The 16365-nt window shown below is 49.7% G+C and overlaps 4 protein-coding genes across 4 annotated transcripts; 1 reads left to right on the forward strand and 3 right to left on the reverse strand.

Annotated features, from left to right (window-relative positions):
* Nucleotides 1–286: 286 nt before the first annotated feature.
* Nucleotides 287–1802, reverse strand: LTR84_007520 (uncharacterized protein; the record flags this gene model as incomplete). Its single annotated transcript, XM_064851073.1, has 2 exons — nucleotides 287–1191; nucleotides 1367–1802. The coding sequence occupies 2 exons, from the start codon at nucleotides 1800–1802 to the stop codon at nucleotides 287–289; spliced, it is 1341 nt and encodes a 446-aa protein (XP_064710076.1).
* Nucleotides 1803–5946: 4144 nt separating this feature from the next.
* On the forward strand, nucleotides 5947–6567 carry LTR84_007521 (uncharacterized protein; the record flags this gene model as incomplete). Its single annotated transcript, XM_064851074.1, has 3 exons — nucleotides 5947–6057; nucleotides 6120–6429; nucleotides 6494–6567. The coding sequence occupies 3 exons, from the start codon at nucleotides 5947–5949 to the stop codon at nucleotides 6565–6567; spliced, it is 495 nt and encodes a 164-aa protein (XP_064710077.1).
* A 94-nt stretch (nucleotides 6568–6661) lies between these two features.
* On the reverse strand, nucleotides 6662–8237 carry LTR84_007522 (uncharacterized protein; the record flags this gene model as incomplete). Its single annotated transcript, XM_064851075.1, has 3 exons — nucleotides 6662–7085; nucleotides 7190–7826; nucleotides 7880–8237. 3 exons carry the CDS (start codon nucleotides 8235–8237, stop codon nucleotides 6662–6664), a joined length of 1419 nt encoding a protein of 472 aa, XP_064710078.1.
* A 4202-nt stretch (nucleotides 8238–12439) lies between these two features.
* LTR84_007523 (uncharacterized protein) lies at nucleotides 12440–13648 on the reverse strand (the record flags this gene model as incomplete). Its single annotated transcript, XM_064851076.1, has 2 exons — nucleotides 12440–13202; nucleotides 13302–13648. 2 exons carry the CDS (start codon nucleotides 13646–13648, stop codon nucleotides 12440–12442), a joined length of 1110 nt encoding a protein of 369 aa, XP_064710079.1.
* Between the last annotated feature and the right edge of the window lie 2717 nt (nucleotides 13649–16365).

Below are 16365 nucleotides of genomic sequence, written 5' to 3' on the forward strand. Positions count from 1 at the left end.
TCTCTCTCTCTCTCTCTCTCTCTCTCTCTCTCTCTCTCTCTCTCTCTCTCTCTCTCTGCTTACAGGGGGAATACAAATTTCGTAAATCGCGAACCCTATTTCCTATCCTGTTGCACGGCGTGCTCAACGATCAAAGGGCGGAGTGTTAGCCTGAAGCCCGCCTGGGTGACAGTATTCTCTCCATGATAATGATGACGATGCTAGATCGTTTCAGAAGATGCTTTTCTCAGGACAAGAGAAAAGCCACATCACTGAAAAGATACCATGATGATTCTATCCGTTCTGGCTAGATCAAGTTTTTCTCATGTAGAAATGCTAGGACACCATCGCTCACACCTTGTGGAGTTGGCTTTGATGCGCAGACATCTGCATCAAACCCGAATTGATCCTTTAGATGATCTCTGGTAGTTGGGCCGATAGTTGCGATGACGACAGACAACTGCCTTTTGCCATCGCTGCCACTCATGCTCGGAGATGTGTTTTGCCATCTCCCTTTACCCAATGCTGTCAGATGACCCTCTTCATTAATGTAGCGTAAAGCCCGAAGCATTGCCTCGCAGCCTTGCGGTGAAAAGACCACGACAACGGCGAGGCTATGTCCTGCTTGCCTGACTTGATCGATGTGGGAGCTGAAGTCGTCCTGGAACGACTCCATAATCCCTGTGACATAGACTTCTACCTCGTCGACATCGATTCTTTCATTGGGTGCTAGCTTACCTTCCTGGTCTGTCAGCGTTCTGGGAATGATATCTCTCCTCTGCTCGCCCACCAGGAAAAGAAGAGCCTTCTTCCGAAGTTTCTTATCCTCCTTATCGAAACGCTCTCCACCTGGAGGACCGATTAGAGGTGTGATGGGTAGTCGAGGAGCATCGTAAAAGGTATAAAGCCTTCGCGAGTGCAAGCTGTTATAATGGGAAAGGATGTATTGCGCCAGGTTCGCGCCGTTACCTGTATGTTCCCCGAGAACACTCGGGCGCAGGCGGGAGAATGGAGATGAAGGATCCTGGCCAGAGATCTCAACCACAAGCGTGTTCAGTGCACGCGATGTCGCTGGTCCTACAGAGTAAAGTGGAAAGACAAAGTCACCATCCACGAGACCTTGAGGATCATCGAAGGAAAGCTGCTGAGTCGTCGTCGGATGACTTTTGGTCGGTGTCTCATGATCTTGGATGGGTCGACTCACCCCTGTCACTTTGAGGGAACAGAGCTCCCATGTCAGTAATTACCACTCTCTTTTAGGGTCTGGCAAATCCCATTTGAAGGCGGAAGCGGGCGAAGTGGAGCTGGTTGAGAAGGCGCCGAACGCAAGAAGAAATATCCATACGGAGGAGGGCAAAGGAAGCAAAAAAAAGGGAACAAACCTTACCATGCTTCGAAAAAGTATCCGTATCAACCTCGCTTGTCTCAGATTGACCCTTCATTCTCTTGACAACCTCGGTCCATGCTTCAACGGCCCGCTGACTGGTGAAGATCATCCCCCCATATTTCTGACCCAATTCTTCGCTACGCAGACGATCCTGCAGCCAATCGAGGTTCCGGATATTGGGGTGATGTTCTAAGACAGGGACAAACAAGGGGTGGAAGCTAGGGGTAGCAGAGGAAGCAGCGGTATCCGACGAGAAGGAGGCATCCTGAGTATGAGCATGGCTTGGGTGGCCTGGCGTTTTTGGCAGCTGTAACGCGGAGAAATGATCAAGGTAGGAATCGTGCGGTTGAGATTCAGTCTTGAGTAGGAAAAGAGGAACGGAAGCCAAAGGAGGAAGGGTTGGAGCTGACGACGATGACAGCAGTGGCGTGGACATTTGGATGGCGTGCAATTCCGGCGGGACCCCTGGAGGAGATCTTGTGGCTTAATTTTATTGTCTTTTGACCTCGCCTGCGAGCCGTTTCGATAGTCGAAACGCGTGTAACAGAGTTGGAAGAAAACGACAAGGCTCTGAGGCAGGCGCGTAAGTCGACAAGCGCAGCGACGACAACAAAATTGTCCCGTTTAGGCGATAATGGATTATTTCTTCATTGGATGGTGTGCATCAGTGTAAGACATCCCCAGGGAAACTTCCATTCTAGGGACGAATTTCAGACTGGGCAATATCAGGCGTGGAGACGGTGGTGTGGGTTGGTGGAGGAACTGGAGGGAGAAGTTTGAATTGAAACGGCCGGAAGGCTGACTAGTTGGTGTCCGGATGGAAGCTTATAATCTGCAGTGGGGAGAAAAGTATGCGTGAACCACTACTCATACCTTGCACGACTGGCACGGATGCCGGAACTTGTGGGAAAAGGTCCGAATAATATCATCATCAATAATGACCTACAAGGATTGGTGACGGATTATGATGTGCAGGATCAAAGCTCGACAACTTTGGAGTTTGAGATCTTCGATTTGAGATTTCAAGATCGGAAATGGTCAGGTCGCTGGCTGCCCTGGACTTCTGGACTTCTGGACTCTGGAGGACTCGATGATCAGATGAAAAAAAGCCACGGTTGATACGCGACGACATGAAAAATGCAGGCAGAGCAATCCTGCGACAGAAAAGATGTCAGTGTGGCAGTCAACCGAGGATGTTGACCTCGATTAAACCAGGGTCGTCGAGCACGGACGGTGGTCAGTGGTCACTGCTTTTGCAATATCCAAAGTGGTAATTTCAACGTCATCTCGTGACTGGGGTCTACTCTTTCGAGTAAATGCATCCTAGAGCTCCTGGACCGGGACTCTGTCGCATGTACCAAGGTACCTGCAAAGCTACTCCCTCGCTGGTCGGTACCCACCACGGCGTCTGCAGACGAGGCTTTGGCTTTGGCTTTGGCTTTCACTTTCAAAAGGTCGACGGATCATCCGGCATGATGGGAGCTCTGACGATATATGTATCAGCCCCGCCCCAGCCGACAAAGCCCACCACGACTGCTGACTGCTTGATCCATCCTTATAATCTCGCACTGTTCTCCATGAATCATAACAAGCCTCTGGGGGGAGTAGAGTTTAATCATCTGACCTTCCAACGATTCATCTCAAAGAAGCCGAGAAAAAGCTGCGAATACGAATTGCGCAAGAATCTCACAAACGACTCATACAACCGCCCGCTGAGCCTGCAATCAACCTCGATCTCAATCCGAGCCTGGTAACCCCATAAATTTGTTTTCTTGCCCTGTTCAACGCTTGCACAAGCTGGCTCGATCGTTTAATGATACAGCCCCTTCCCGTTGAATATCGACATCAATCTCTTCCAGCCTGACCTTTCTCATGGGTTTGACGTCAAAATTGCATGCTTTTGATCAAGACACAATCTCCCATCATACTCCCATCGTCTCAACAAGACCATCATGAGGACAGTCATTGAGTCCTTTTGCCGCCGGACGTTCTCCAGCATCCTGTGAATGCCATGTGGTTGCCAAAAGGGGTTTCGACATCGTGTGCAAATCATTCTCTGCCACTCTCCACCAAGGGAGAAGGAAGTCCTTTGCCGAAATAGTTTCTTGCTTGAGGACCTCATTCTCTGTTTCGGTGACGCCTGTTCTTTAACCCTCCAAGGACAGATACATCTCAGGTGTCACAGACACGCGGTTACCTGAAGCTCAATGCTTGGGCCGTCAGCGGCTACACTCGTACTCCCGGCTGACATTTTGACAGGTCACACCACAGCTAACGGTCCGAGTGCGTTCTAGGCCGAAGGACATGTCGTCAAGCGAGTCCTGTACTGGTCGTTTCCTTCTCCTCCCTGGCGCACCACAACCCACTTCGGCCAGGGAATACAGTTGCACATTCAACAACCGCCAGGCAGCAGAGGAAATGCAGTCAAGAATTCCAGATGTTGTTTGTCAGACCAACCTTGGGAAACCGTTGTGGAGGCCCAGACTGTATTTCAGGTTCGTCAGGTGATTCCCCTTCCTTTCCCACTGGTCCAAAGGCAAATACATACAGCCTCACAACGGGGCTCACCTGTGTCAATATGCTCGCTGCTAGAGGGAGGCTGCGTCGTGATAAGTGAAACTGGGAAGGGAATCTGATTGCGTTGAACCTATTCTCCAATGGGTAAATAGAAGAAATGACGAACGCCAAAAGCTTTCTGGATCCACTACGAGGTGTTGTTTGTTCATTATGCAGGTCTTGGTTCTGCTCTCCACGTAGCAAACAACCAACCAGAATGGTGAACACTTCCGCGATTCCGCGAAAAATAGAGAGAATAGAACAACAGCTCATTCTATTCGACTTGGCTGCAGCTTTTGTTGATGAGGAGGGAAAAACCTGACGAGAGGCTGTGTAGAGTGTTGTGGCACGACAGCTGTCATATTGACCTTGAGCAACCGAAGGAGAGGTCGTGATCGGTTTAGGCAGGTACAAAGACCACTGGCAGCAAAGCCAAACCTGGTCGATTGATGATAAAATGGGCTCCGTAAAAGGCACATTTCCCTAGAGGGAACCATCATCTCTCGATCTTCTAAAGTTGCTTGATCGTGGGACCCGATGTGTCGACGGGAAATGAGAAACGGAAAGGTCAAAAACCAAAAAAACCAAAAAACAAGCACTCGGAGTTACAAGTCGAAAAGCCACTAAGATCGGCAAGGCCAATTATGAAACAAGATAGATACCTGAGTAATATGGACTTGTTTGCTGCAGCTCGGCGTGTCAGATGTCTGATAACCAAGGGGAACGAGGGACCTTGACCTCTGTCTCGGCGAGTTAGAAACACGATGATCAACGTCCCTTAGCGCCTAGGTAGATACAGACAGTATGATTGTAGGGCTGGGCCAAACCTTGACGTGTAGCCTTGGGTACCACTGTACCTCGTACCAGTCTACCTGAGGTACCTACCTGTTTGTTCTGGAACGTGGAATTTCGGTACATACGGATACGGACGGTGGGGGTCAGGGATTTAAGATATCCAGGACAGAGGCCACTCGAGGCTGACCCCCTGGGCCTTGGTTAGAGTAACGAATACTGACATCGTAACTCTCGTACACTGCTGTACCTGGCCCTTACGACCTTCTCGTCCTTGGTCCGAGGTCTCCAGATTCAAGACTCCCCCTCGCATGCCAAACTCCATCCCTTGTCCGTCCCATGCAAAGGTTGGGAATCAAAAACACCATACTCACAATCAGTACAATCACATCATCAACGGCGTGCCGGGCGGCTTTCCATAGCCGTTGTCCGGTTTGAAGCTGGTCGTGTTCAGAGCACGCCCTTGCCCTTGCCCTGGCCGGTCCTTGTTCCACATTTTAACTCGCCACGAGGTGCCCTTGCACACACCAAGTGGCATATCGGATACTCGCAGATATGTCAAACTTGCTAAAAGAGCTCACACTTCACACGATTACGGGTGTTTGTGCAGACGCCAGACCACTTCAGCACCACACGCAGGGCCCGCATTGGCACACACTCTCACGCCGCAGGGCTTTTGTCGCGCTCTCTCGCCTCGCCTCGTAGCCTGATTAGTTCCCGCAGGCCAAAAGGTTCGACGATTTGAAAACCGCCCTGGCTAGACTAAGGTAGATGCCCAAATGAGGCTCAGGAGCGTGCTTCTTCCTGGCCGGCCCTGCGTGGACATGGGGAAAAGGGCTTGGGATTGGGCAGCGCTTGTCTGCTGCATCATGGAATGAAAATGCATTTGCCATGTGGATAGTGGATCGACGTAATGCTTGCAGTGCAGTGCAGTGCAGTGTGCAAGTGTTTGCTCTGCTGTTCTCCCTCGCGCCTCCCACTCTCCAGTTCCGCTGCCCAGATTCGGAGGGGAGGGGGTGCTTTCTGGCCTCGCTTGTGATATATAGATTGCGCTGCAATGGCGAACACTCGCCCTTTGTCAACGTTCCGTGACACTCACTCGCTGTGCTCACGAACTTCACACCTTCGGTCCCACCCTCTTCACCCTTTTGCACATACTTTTCGGGCTTGTTTCCTTACATCCTCTCTTCAATCCATATCCAATCCCGTATCCAATCCCCCCAGTATCAACCATGCCTCCAACGCATCCTGTAGGACCCCGAGCCCCCAAAGACGATTTCATGAGGGCCTTGGGTTTAAGCACATCTGATCCAAAGCACGAGGGGCACTATCGAGCCATGCGCGTACGGAAAGACGATCAGTCAGGCAATGGCATGCTATGGTTCACAAAGACTGACAAGTGCAGGAGGAAGCAATTGCTGTGTACAACAAATTGAACTCGGACCGCTCGAATCTGTTAGACGACAAGCGCAATGACCAATCCATCACCCCTCCTTTCTTCTGGCATCACATTCGGCAAGAACGTCGTCGTCAAGCCGTCATCGACACATGGCAGCAAGCTAAGCCCGGCACTATTCAACGAACCCTTTTCGATGCGGGTGCAACAAATGGCGAACATGCTCCCAATTGGGTGACCTTGTGGTTGCTCTACAGCGTCTTTCGGTCACGCGACATTCGAAACAACCGTAATCGTCGAACTGGAGAAGGTAGTGGAGGTGTGTATTCTTCTCGCTTTCCTCTCATTTGGTCTTCATCCCCAGTGCTAATCAATCGTGGCAGGAGCAGGTCAGAATCACACAGCCGCAGACACCACAATCTTCGATCCTGCAAGAAACAAACATGTCCGGCGATGAGGTGCACGAGAAGAAAGGTCCTCATGTATGCGATGGTTCGAAGCGGGTCCAGAAACGCAAATCCAGGCTGTTGTTGACTATTTATTCATAGTGCTTAATCGTCATTCTTGTCGTCGTCGTCATCCTTATCATCCTTCTTCGATTTTTCCTTGCCGTTCGAATTTTTTCGTTCGTCCTTCAACGCCTTGGTGACGGCCGGGTCCTTTTCCTCCGCACGTTCGTCCCATTCAACATCATACTCACTGGCCACCGCCTTAATTTCTTTTCTAATGGCATTGCCTTCTTCAATTAGATTTTCCCACAGCTGAAGATCGAACCCCTTCAACTCATACAGTCGGCTCTGGCGGCGACTGATTGTGAGGTTAAGAGCTGAGCGGTAAGAGACTTCGCGATTATGGTATAGAAACCACAAATAGCCACAAATAATTCCACTCAAGCCCACCAAATACGTTACAGGCTCCATAACGTCCCAGCCAAGGTCGGTTTCAAACGTCAATCGATAGACGAGATACCAATAGCTAGCAGATAGTCAACAAACGAACGAATACTTGAAGGACTGACAGGTGAGACATGAACAGGGGAGGAATGGAAAGGGGAGATTGAACAATGCTGAGGAACATACCCGACCAGAATGCCACAACCGGAGAGTGCTATTCGTTGGCCAGTTTTGTGGGCAGCGGCATCACACTCCTTCTTGAGCTTTGCCATGTCTGAGATCTTGCTTGATGTCCTGCGTAGTTTTTGTCGCAGATAAAAAGTTCGATCATTGAACGAGGGAACGCCGACTTTGATAGTGTCTGGCCTCCCTTCAATCTCGACTTCAAACTCTTTGGCTCTCGCAGCATCCCGAATGAAGTCGCCAATATCAGTCGATGCACTCCATTTCACAAATTCGCCTTCATTCTTTCCAGAACCCTCCCTACCTTCACCACTATAGCTCTGCACAGAGCCTTCCCCCAGTGTTTTATCCGATGAATCTTCTTCGACGTCGTCCTCCTCTGCCTTGCGTTTCTTGGGTCTGATTCCATCATCTTTGGCTTCTTTAGCCCGGAATGTTACTGCAGGAACCCGATTCTCGCCCTTGTCGTTGGTGATAGTGGGTAATTCAGATTGTATAAGTCTCTCAAGGTAAGAGAGAGGCTGTTGGGGATGGACCAGTAAGGCCAGAGGCGCAACATCTTTTCGATCACTATTCACATCGACTGTGGTCAATGGAAGAACAAGTTTGAGGAGTCTTGCCGGCGTCGTCAGCAGCTTTCCTGGGATTTTGGTCAGTAAATGTCTGCATGGTCCAGGGCACAGGATAACCTGCCTTTGGTCATCGCGCCGGCAGATCGTTGACGGCGGACTGGAGGGGTGTCTGCCCCTTGACGATGCCATGGTGCTCGGGTTTGTTTGTCCTTCTCCTCTTCGACGGCAGTATCAAAGTCCGAAAGAGCTTCATCAACTCCTTGTTGATTGAGGTCTCGTGCAGTCTGCTCGTGTGAGATGAATCGTACGCCAAAAGTGACGGAGCCGACAGCGTTCCCACGAGTTGCAGAACTCGGGATTAAAGGTTGATAGATACGTCGACTCAATTGTTGCCCTTGACTAATTGATAAAACGTTTGGCGTCTGGTGAGCGCGGTTGAGTGTCGTTATTAGGTATCGGGTGGTAGGAGCGAGCCGCATCTTGTTGAATCCGAGTCTGTGCTAGCCCGAGTCTGCTTAAAGTTCCGTCGAGGCAAAACAGTTCATAGTCCTGAATGGCCCTGCAGAGCGCGTGGAAGCAGTACATTCATTGCCCTTCTGTTCAATGTCAACTGTCTACTGCAGACATCGAGAAGTAGAAAGCTCCAAAAACTTGATGTTTGGACGTGCCGGTGCGCTCATCGTCAAATAAAAGGAGGACGACGTCACAGCTCAGCGTGGTTTACAACTACTCCGAAGTTAGCAAGGCTGCTGGAGTTTTTGGTTAGGCCTAGGCGGTCGACTGCGCCACTCATGCTGTCACTCCGTGCTCAAAACTCGGTATCTGAGGCGTCAGCCAGAGATGGTTAGGAAGCCGTGGGGACACCTGTGAGCTGTCAATGGGGCGTGACGGGCATCATTATTGACCCCTGCTGGCAATCTCAAGTTAGGCCAAGGAACAATGAAGTGGGTGGCTGATTGCTGTTTCAAGAAAAAAAGCATGTAATCGTTATCACTCTGCGCACGAATCTTGACTCGTGCCATAGAATTTGGAATTGCAATGTTCATCATTATTGAGGCTCACTTCGGATCTTTTTTTCTCGTCAATCTAAATATCTAAAATGAAAATGGTTGAAACATTCCTCCAAGCTGGATCAAAGAATAAAGCTCGAGGGCCAACCTCCTAATACTTACGAATCGTATGTAGATTCGCTATGCTTGTAAATCAGAAGAAAAAACAGGACACAAACCACAACTGTACAGTTGCCTGCTTGACTCTTTTCTAGTACGTTTTGTCGTGAAGGAGAAGGAGATGCGTCGTCATTGGTCATTAATCCGTAACCCAGGTTCGGTTTCGTTTATTCAGTCATGATATCGTTAAGTCGTAAATGGTTCATACAATGAATCGCCTGAGAAGGAAAAGGCGTGCGCGGGCAGAGACATGGAACTCCAGAAGTTGCTGCTTTGCCGTCGACTTGGACCACCAAGAGGCAAATATGCCTTTAATAACGCGTGCCAGCGCGTCGGCCGCTAGAGTAATTTGATTCGTGAGATGATGCTGAAGAGTAGACAAGTCGACGTCCTCCTGATATACGGTGTGGATCAGAGCGACGGCCATCTGCCCAGTCTGGAGAACTACCTCCACTTCGACTCCCAGAACTGTCCGTATCACCGTATCGATAGTCTGCTCTGTGGTCATTCCCACTACCACGGCTATGCCGGCCGGAACCTACGGGAACTGGATTTCCCTGAATCACTCCGCCGTGCGCAAAACCTGTGGGATACATGCCATCGTTGGCAGAGAAATTTCGACAGATATTGAAAGCGATCAAGGCAGCCCCTTCTTTGGCCGATGACTCCGAGGTATGGTAGGTCGAGGTCTGGTATTCACGATTGTTGACTCGGACAATGCATCGAAATCCTGCAGGGGTATAGGATGTCTGATATGATGGTTCGGGCCATCGACGACGCTGGCAAAGACCTGGATTTTTCTTCATCAGTATTTTGGGGATGACAAGCGCGTGGAGCCAAGTCTGGAGAGAGATAGGCGCCCAAAAGAATGCATTGGCCATGACAGGGCAAAACCACGAGGCTGATTGGCGTGGCTAGCCCCTGGCATCCATGGAACTCGTTCACACATTCGACGTTGCCAACACAGATAATATTGGTTTACAGCCATTAAAAAATGTAAGACACGCATCGACGCCAAAATAGAGGTAGAAAGGCGTTGGAGAAAACGTACTGGCCAAATAAACGGTATGCAGCATGTTTGCCTCGACTGACCGAGAAAATTCGAGCCCAAAAAGTTGTGCATCCAACCGTAAAGAAGAGAAAAGCAAAAAAACCAATTCGATGCCGTCAAGTTGTCGACGACAGATGAGTCTTATCAACCGACGGGTTTCCGCTTGGAGCTTTTCTCGCCTGAATCGAAGACGTGGAGAGGATCTCTCCAGGCAAAACAGATGTCAGGTAGCAAAAAACCAAATTTTGTCAGTATACCTAGCCCTTTTTACAGGTGAATTGTAGTGGCACTTCCACATAGTTTAAAGCTCGATGGGAAAGAGACCCTGCACTGACAGCGAAGCATGCGGCACTGTACGTGGGGCAAAGGAAGGATTTCCACTGTGGCCAAAAAGCCGCGCTGGTCAGCGGTTAGGTATTGGTTGATCGCGGAGGAGAGAATACTCTGCTCTTTTGGCATCGTAATGTCTCTGATGTGTTGGCATGCTTTCTAGCCAGTACGGGAAGAATGATGTCGGGACCATTCTTAGCACCCATCGCTGTCGAGAGGCTTATGCAGATCTTGACGCGGGTCATGGTTGGCAGCAGACAATCTTCTGTCTCTCCCCCGCAGACTCGAGCCCGCCAGAGTCCTGCGATTAGACACAGCTCACTGAATGCTCAGGCCTCTAGATCGTTCGTTATGGACTAGCACCTCCACTGACGTGCACGACCGGTGAGTCTTGCAGAGTGGTGACAGGCTTGGGTGATTGACCTGGATCCGGGGAGACGATCAATCGGCATTGCCCAAAGAATTTGAGTTGACGCAATCAGTACGGCTGCAGAAACACCTGGCAGGTGGGGAATGGAAAGATGTGTTGAAAGTCATTGGAGCACAATGCTTTTTCTGGTCGGGCGGAGGATGTAAGGGTGGTTTTGGCTAGGTACTGGCCAAGTACGACCATCCCGACAATATTTGCTGTTGGTGGAGGATGTCATCTTGATAGGTGGCTAAACGCGAGGGATGGGTGCAACTCTAAGTCATGGTGTCAATAGTGGTCCGCCGTGCCATTTGCTAGCAGTGCCAGGAAGCAGTTTTTGGCGTCCGTAATCTAGATCGACTGGAGCGCAAAAACGCTTTCTGGAAGCGCTTACAGGCATCAGCTAACTGCCCAAGGCCTAGTAACCAGGTTGGTAGTCAGTCTTTGCGGGCAGCTTCGATGCGACAGCGAAGACCGGGGCCTGCATGCATAGTTGACTGGCAGAACTCGGAGGCAGACCAAGTGAGCGGAGGCAAAAGACTGGGTCCCGTTCTCTGCTCGTCGACTTTCCAGACTTTCCGATGTATGCGTTGTCAATGCTGAAGGTCTCGAAGCAAGTCCAAACCGCGGCTTCTTGCAAGCTACGCATTATAATTCGGTGTTTCGTATCCAAAGATGGCAACTAAAACCCAAGTCTGGAGAGTTCATTGATGTTGATCGTTGGTGATGATCGAGTCGATAAGTAGATGCCTAATAGGCTGGGTCAGAAAGCGTTGATCTTTCAAGGCAAGAGAAGCACTGGCATGTGCTTAATCCGCCTCAGCATATGGGAAGGTCATCGCTTCCCCACAAGCTTTCTATGATAGCCTGCACGAATATGCTGCAACACAGAGGCACGGACACTGGACGACGTCTAAGTTATTCAGGCTTTATCTGTTGCTGCAAAGTGCATTCCTGCCAACCGCACAAAAATATATCTTGGAAGCCACGGACCAGCGAGCATGGATTCCCCACTTGCCTCAACCCTCACATTTATAGGTTGATGAAGAGGCCATGGGCGTTTATGAAGCAGAATGATTTCGTCATGAACTTGGGCTCAACAGCATCCTCATAGTCCAACCAACTGTGGTCTACAACTTGTATGGTTGATCAAGCGATACCTCGCGGAAACTGTTCCATGACCTTGCAGTTCTCGAATTTGACGGCATATCATGTCGTAAGCTGAATCTGCACGACACGTTCCTTACGTATCTATCAGGTTGACGCAGGCATCTTGTAGTTCCATTTTAATCACCCGAGGTGAGCTAGAGCCTGTGGTGATCCAAGAATGCATGTCTGGACAACGCCTAGCTAGGCATTAACTACCCTCTGGTGGCTACGACTCATTGGGGATTTGGACGAGATGCTCATGATCAAGAGAGTGAGAGCGACTCCATTGGCTCATCCGATGAGCAGCCTCATATGGAATCATAAATACCGGATGGATAGCACGGAGGTTTGCCCCAGTCTCGAATATTGTGCTCCCGTCTTTCTCGCTCGGAATTTGTGCCTCCTCAGATACCCAGGAGAAGGCAGATGAGAATGGATCCGTGAGGCCTTCGTCCGTAAATGTATGTTGATGCTCAACCGTACTGACACCAATCAGGGTGTAGCATGTGTGGTATGAGTCTGGGCGTCTTTTGATGTTAGTGAAAATCATAGCCAGGTCGTAGGAGAGCTAGCTCACTTGGATGGCTTGTCACGAAGCCCGCCATGTTGACCCTGACAACACGACAAAATGTATCTGGCCAGGCCTTCGCTGCTGTAGAGATTCTGCTTGATAACAGCATCAGATGCCAGGTTAGATTGTTTTGGACCGCTCAAAGCGGCCTGGACCAGAGGCCAACATCCTCCAAGCCAGCCACTGTAGCAGCCATCCACGAGTTTATTGGTCCGTCCTGCAAGTCCTCCTTCAGGCCCGTATTGCCGTGTGGAAAGCCACCATAGAAGGGTGTCCATGTCAAGGTACTTTGATATTGCTCTATGGGGTGCATCATAGAGGCATAAGCATGCGACAACACAGAATGCATATGCTCCATGTGCTTCACTCCCCGGCGAACTTCCTATCCCCCCTTCATACGTTTGGCATCTTGAGAGGTATTCGCCGAGGCCATCGAAGAACGTTTCCAATCCAGCTTCCCGAGCAGGCGACTCAGGTGGGAGAGTAAGTGGGAGATCGAGAAGGGATATGGCAACCAAGGCACAGTACGCGCCACGCACGTCTTCTTCACCCCCCTCTGTCACTCGAAATCCACCATCCGGTTGCTTAAGCCTCCCCAGCCAATGCCACATGGCACTACGGTCGACAAGACTATAGGCCTCTTCACCTCCCACCAAGGCAAGACTGAGTAGAGCGGCATAGGTTCCAGCAAGATGTGAGTAATGGCCGTAGCCTCCACCGAAACCTCCGGTCTTATTTTGAGCGGGGTAGAATGTTTTGACGACTCTAGAATCATATTAGCAAGTTTGGTCCTTGGTTAGGTATTCAATTGTTTCTAATCCTGAGTGTCTCAAGGTCACTCGTGTCAGAGAAGGGATATAGTACCTCGACCGGAAAGATGTTATATCTTCTCCTAGCATGTAAAGCGCTGCTAAAGCCCAATAGACCATCCATGGCCGACTAGCATCTATGCCGACAAATGGTGCAGGGAATTCCTCAAGATTGTCGTGAAGAAAGCTAACATGATCTTCGCGTTCCAAGGCTGGAATGCCAAAGGCATTGAAGTCAAAAGGGTTGCGATTGGGATCAGCTAGTGCTCTCAAGAGCGGCAGGCATTCTTTCAGAGTGGCGTCTTGGAGCTTTGAGGTTTCCGTCTCAAGGCTATCCACGATACTAGGCTTTTCGCGGAAATATGAAGGTATTGAGGACAAAGGGCTCTCGGAGTCAGCCATGTTGTTTTGAGAGCTAGAGCTAGGTGCGACAACCACGCTCGGAGTATAGAGCAGACGACGAACTTCAATTCATGTGATACTCATGTTGCTCACCATCAAAAGGCAGGAATGTGAAATAGAGTGGATGTTGATTTAGTATTGTTCACAAATTCCTGGTAAGTTGGCAGTGGTTGGATCCCCTTTCGTCATCAGTGTATTTTGGACTTATCGTTGACGGTTCTTTACTGACTTGGGAGGGCAGATAACCAATGCTGGTGAAGGTCTTCCTCATTCAATCAAGGTTGCTTGCAGACCTACTCTCTTCAATTCGGGCGTGTACTTGAACTTCATCACAATGCCAAGGGTCGGGAGAGTGGTTCATGTAGTACCGTTTACGGAATTGCATGACGCTGTTCTGAGGCGGACGGTCTAAAAGCAGCATTATAGAGCAGCCACTTTGGGCTTAGACAATACTTGATCATTCTTGCTTGTGCTATGAGACTTTAGTCTCAATGCTACATCTGTATAGTCACCATCAATACTTTCCACGACGTTCATGAGACTCGTGCCGACACACTGATGAGAGATGTTGAGTTTATTGCCGAGGAAGCTTGGATAATAATTCGGGCGGGTTGGGTAGAGGATCTCTTGTTGCTGAAAACAAGTCGACGATAGCAAACTGGCCTCCTTTGCCTAGTGATAAGGCTCAACTGCAACATTGTATGATCTGTCTGTGTACGAGTAGCATAGTATGTTCAGTAACGCTAGGCATGCGGGACGAGTGCGTTCAGGAGCACGCGTTACGCCCAACGCCTTCAGCAACTCATCGAGTCTCTAGACGGCGATACCTCTGGCGGGTTTGACTGTTCAAACCTCAACAGCTTTCGAAGCCAATAACTTCGCCAAATACGAAGACGGTAAGTCCACATCTATGTGCATCAACACCCACGAGACTCTGACAGTCTAGATAGTCGTTTTCGTCATCAATTCTTATGTCAGCATGTATAACTTCCTGAAAAACAGTGCGGCGGCCATCGGATCAGGCACAATCAGAGATCTTGAACTCGTAAGCCTCTCATGCCTGAGATTTGCCACACATATCAACTGAACGGTACGACAAGAAGTTCATTGAATTCATGCGTAATGACATTAGTCCGCCGAAGAACACATTTGACGAAGCACTCCCCATCTTCCTGCAAGTTGCTGTATCAGTAATTCCTGTTGGAGCGATGGAGGCCGCTGTAGTCAAAGCGGCGATGAAGTTTTTCCAGAATGTGGTAAAGTTGTGGTGCACGATCCATTTTGGCATTATCTAGGTCGAAAAATGAAGCGGTGATGTTGAGCTCGAGTCAGGTACGAGAGTTCTTGGCACTTGGACACGATATGTTGATTCGTGTTCCCTTGAGCTCAAGTCTGCAATATCCCTGAAATAGAATTCTACGATCTCAGTACATTCTTCGTCCAGGTTCATCATCATTGTTACGTTGGAAAGTGCTACTAGTTTCGAGCTATTGCTGAGACACACGAACGTGCAGGTGGCAGGCTTCAAGGTCCGAGAATGACAAGACTTGACTCGTAAGTATTCCTTACCGCCAGAGTGTTACGGGCAGCTCCCATGAAACAGTAGGTTGTGAATGATCTCTCTTCAAGGCTATTCTCGTGAGAGAATATGCACATTAATGCACTCCTGAGATCTGGATCTTAAATTATCATTCCCTTGCCGTTCAGTAAGGGCCCGAAGCTTTTGCCGGTCCATATTTTCTTGACCGATTTCCACACCGCTCTTCACCATGGCGCCTCTGGATCGAGACGCGTATCAGGTACTCGTCTCGACTTCTCCAGCTGGATGAGAAAGTCCAAGGTACATCAACATGACCCCATTGCAGCCTTGCATAACGGACAGAGTATTTTTGATGACTTCTGCAAGAGATTTCGATGTTTGGATTGTCTGAACACCCTACAACAGAAGATTCCAATGCGGGGCGCAGCGACATTGTTATCTGGTTGGGATAGACAGCAGATACGAAGTCAAGGACTTACTTAGGTAGGACTAGTCGTAAGCACCAAGAGGATTACCTGCATAAGCGTGAGCTTGTTAATTGTTCACGGCTGGTTAGTGGTGGCGATGAATGGTTCAAGACCCTGGGCGAGAAAACCCTGGACTCAGGTGTGTTTGTGACTCGCTTGAATTCGTGAGAGAGGGCTCATACAGTAATCAATGATTTGACCTGCTGTGCCACGGGAATGGAGCCAGAAAACGGCTGCTCAATGCTGTGGCACAGAACCGGCAATGGTCCTACCGCCCCGTCGCATTCTCGCCGCAATGGCTGAGCACGATGAGCAGTCAAGGGAATCGAAAGGCGACCCCGACGGCTCAGAAGTGTTTGTCAATTCGTGTCTGTATTGTTGTAGGCGGAGTCACATTTGATTCTACAATGGCTTAACAAGAGCATGACTTCCCTCAGGCTCGTTTCCTAAACCCTCTCGTACTTTCCATGCTGTATTGACGCCTTTGAGAAATTCGCTGAATGCCCATTCTTATCAATTTCGGGTTCTGCCTGAATCAACGCTGCAAGACGGACTCCGAGAGAATCTTTCTAAACACAGGACGATCAATTGCCAAGCTGAACGGCCTAGTCTCCAGAACCAAGGTCCATCTGGGACCCAACTTTGTGTGAAGTCAAGACTCAAGACCCAAGAGGAAAAGTTCCTGCCACCGCTGAAGCGCCTTTGAGAGA

This window comes from Exophiala bonariae (genome assembly GCF_035927105.1).
Source record: "Exophiala bonariae strain CCFEE 5792 chromosome Unknown scaffold_3, whole genome shotgun sequence".
In the NCBI taxonomy this organism is placed as follows: Eukaryota; Fungi; Ascomycota; class Eurotiomycetes; order Chaetothyriales; family Herpotrichiellaceae; genus Exophiala; species Exophiala bonariae.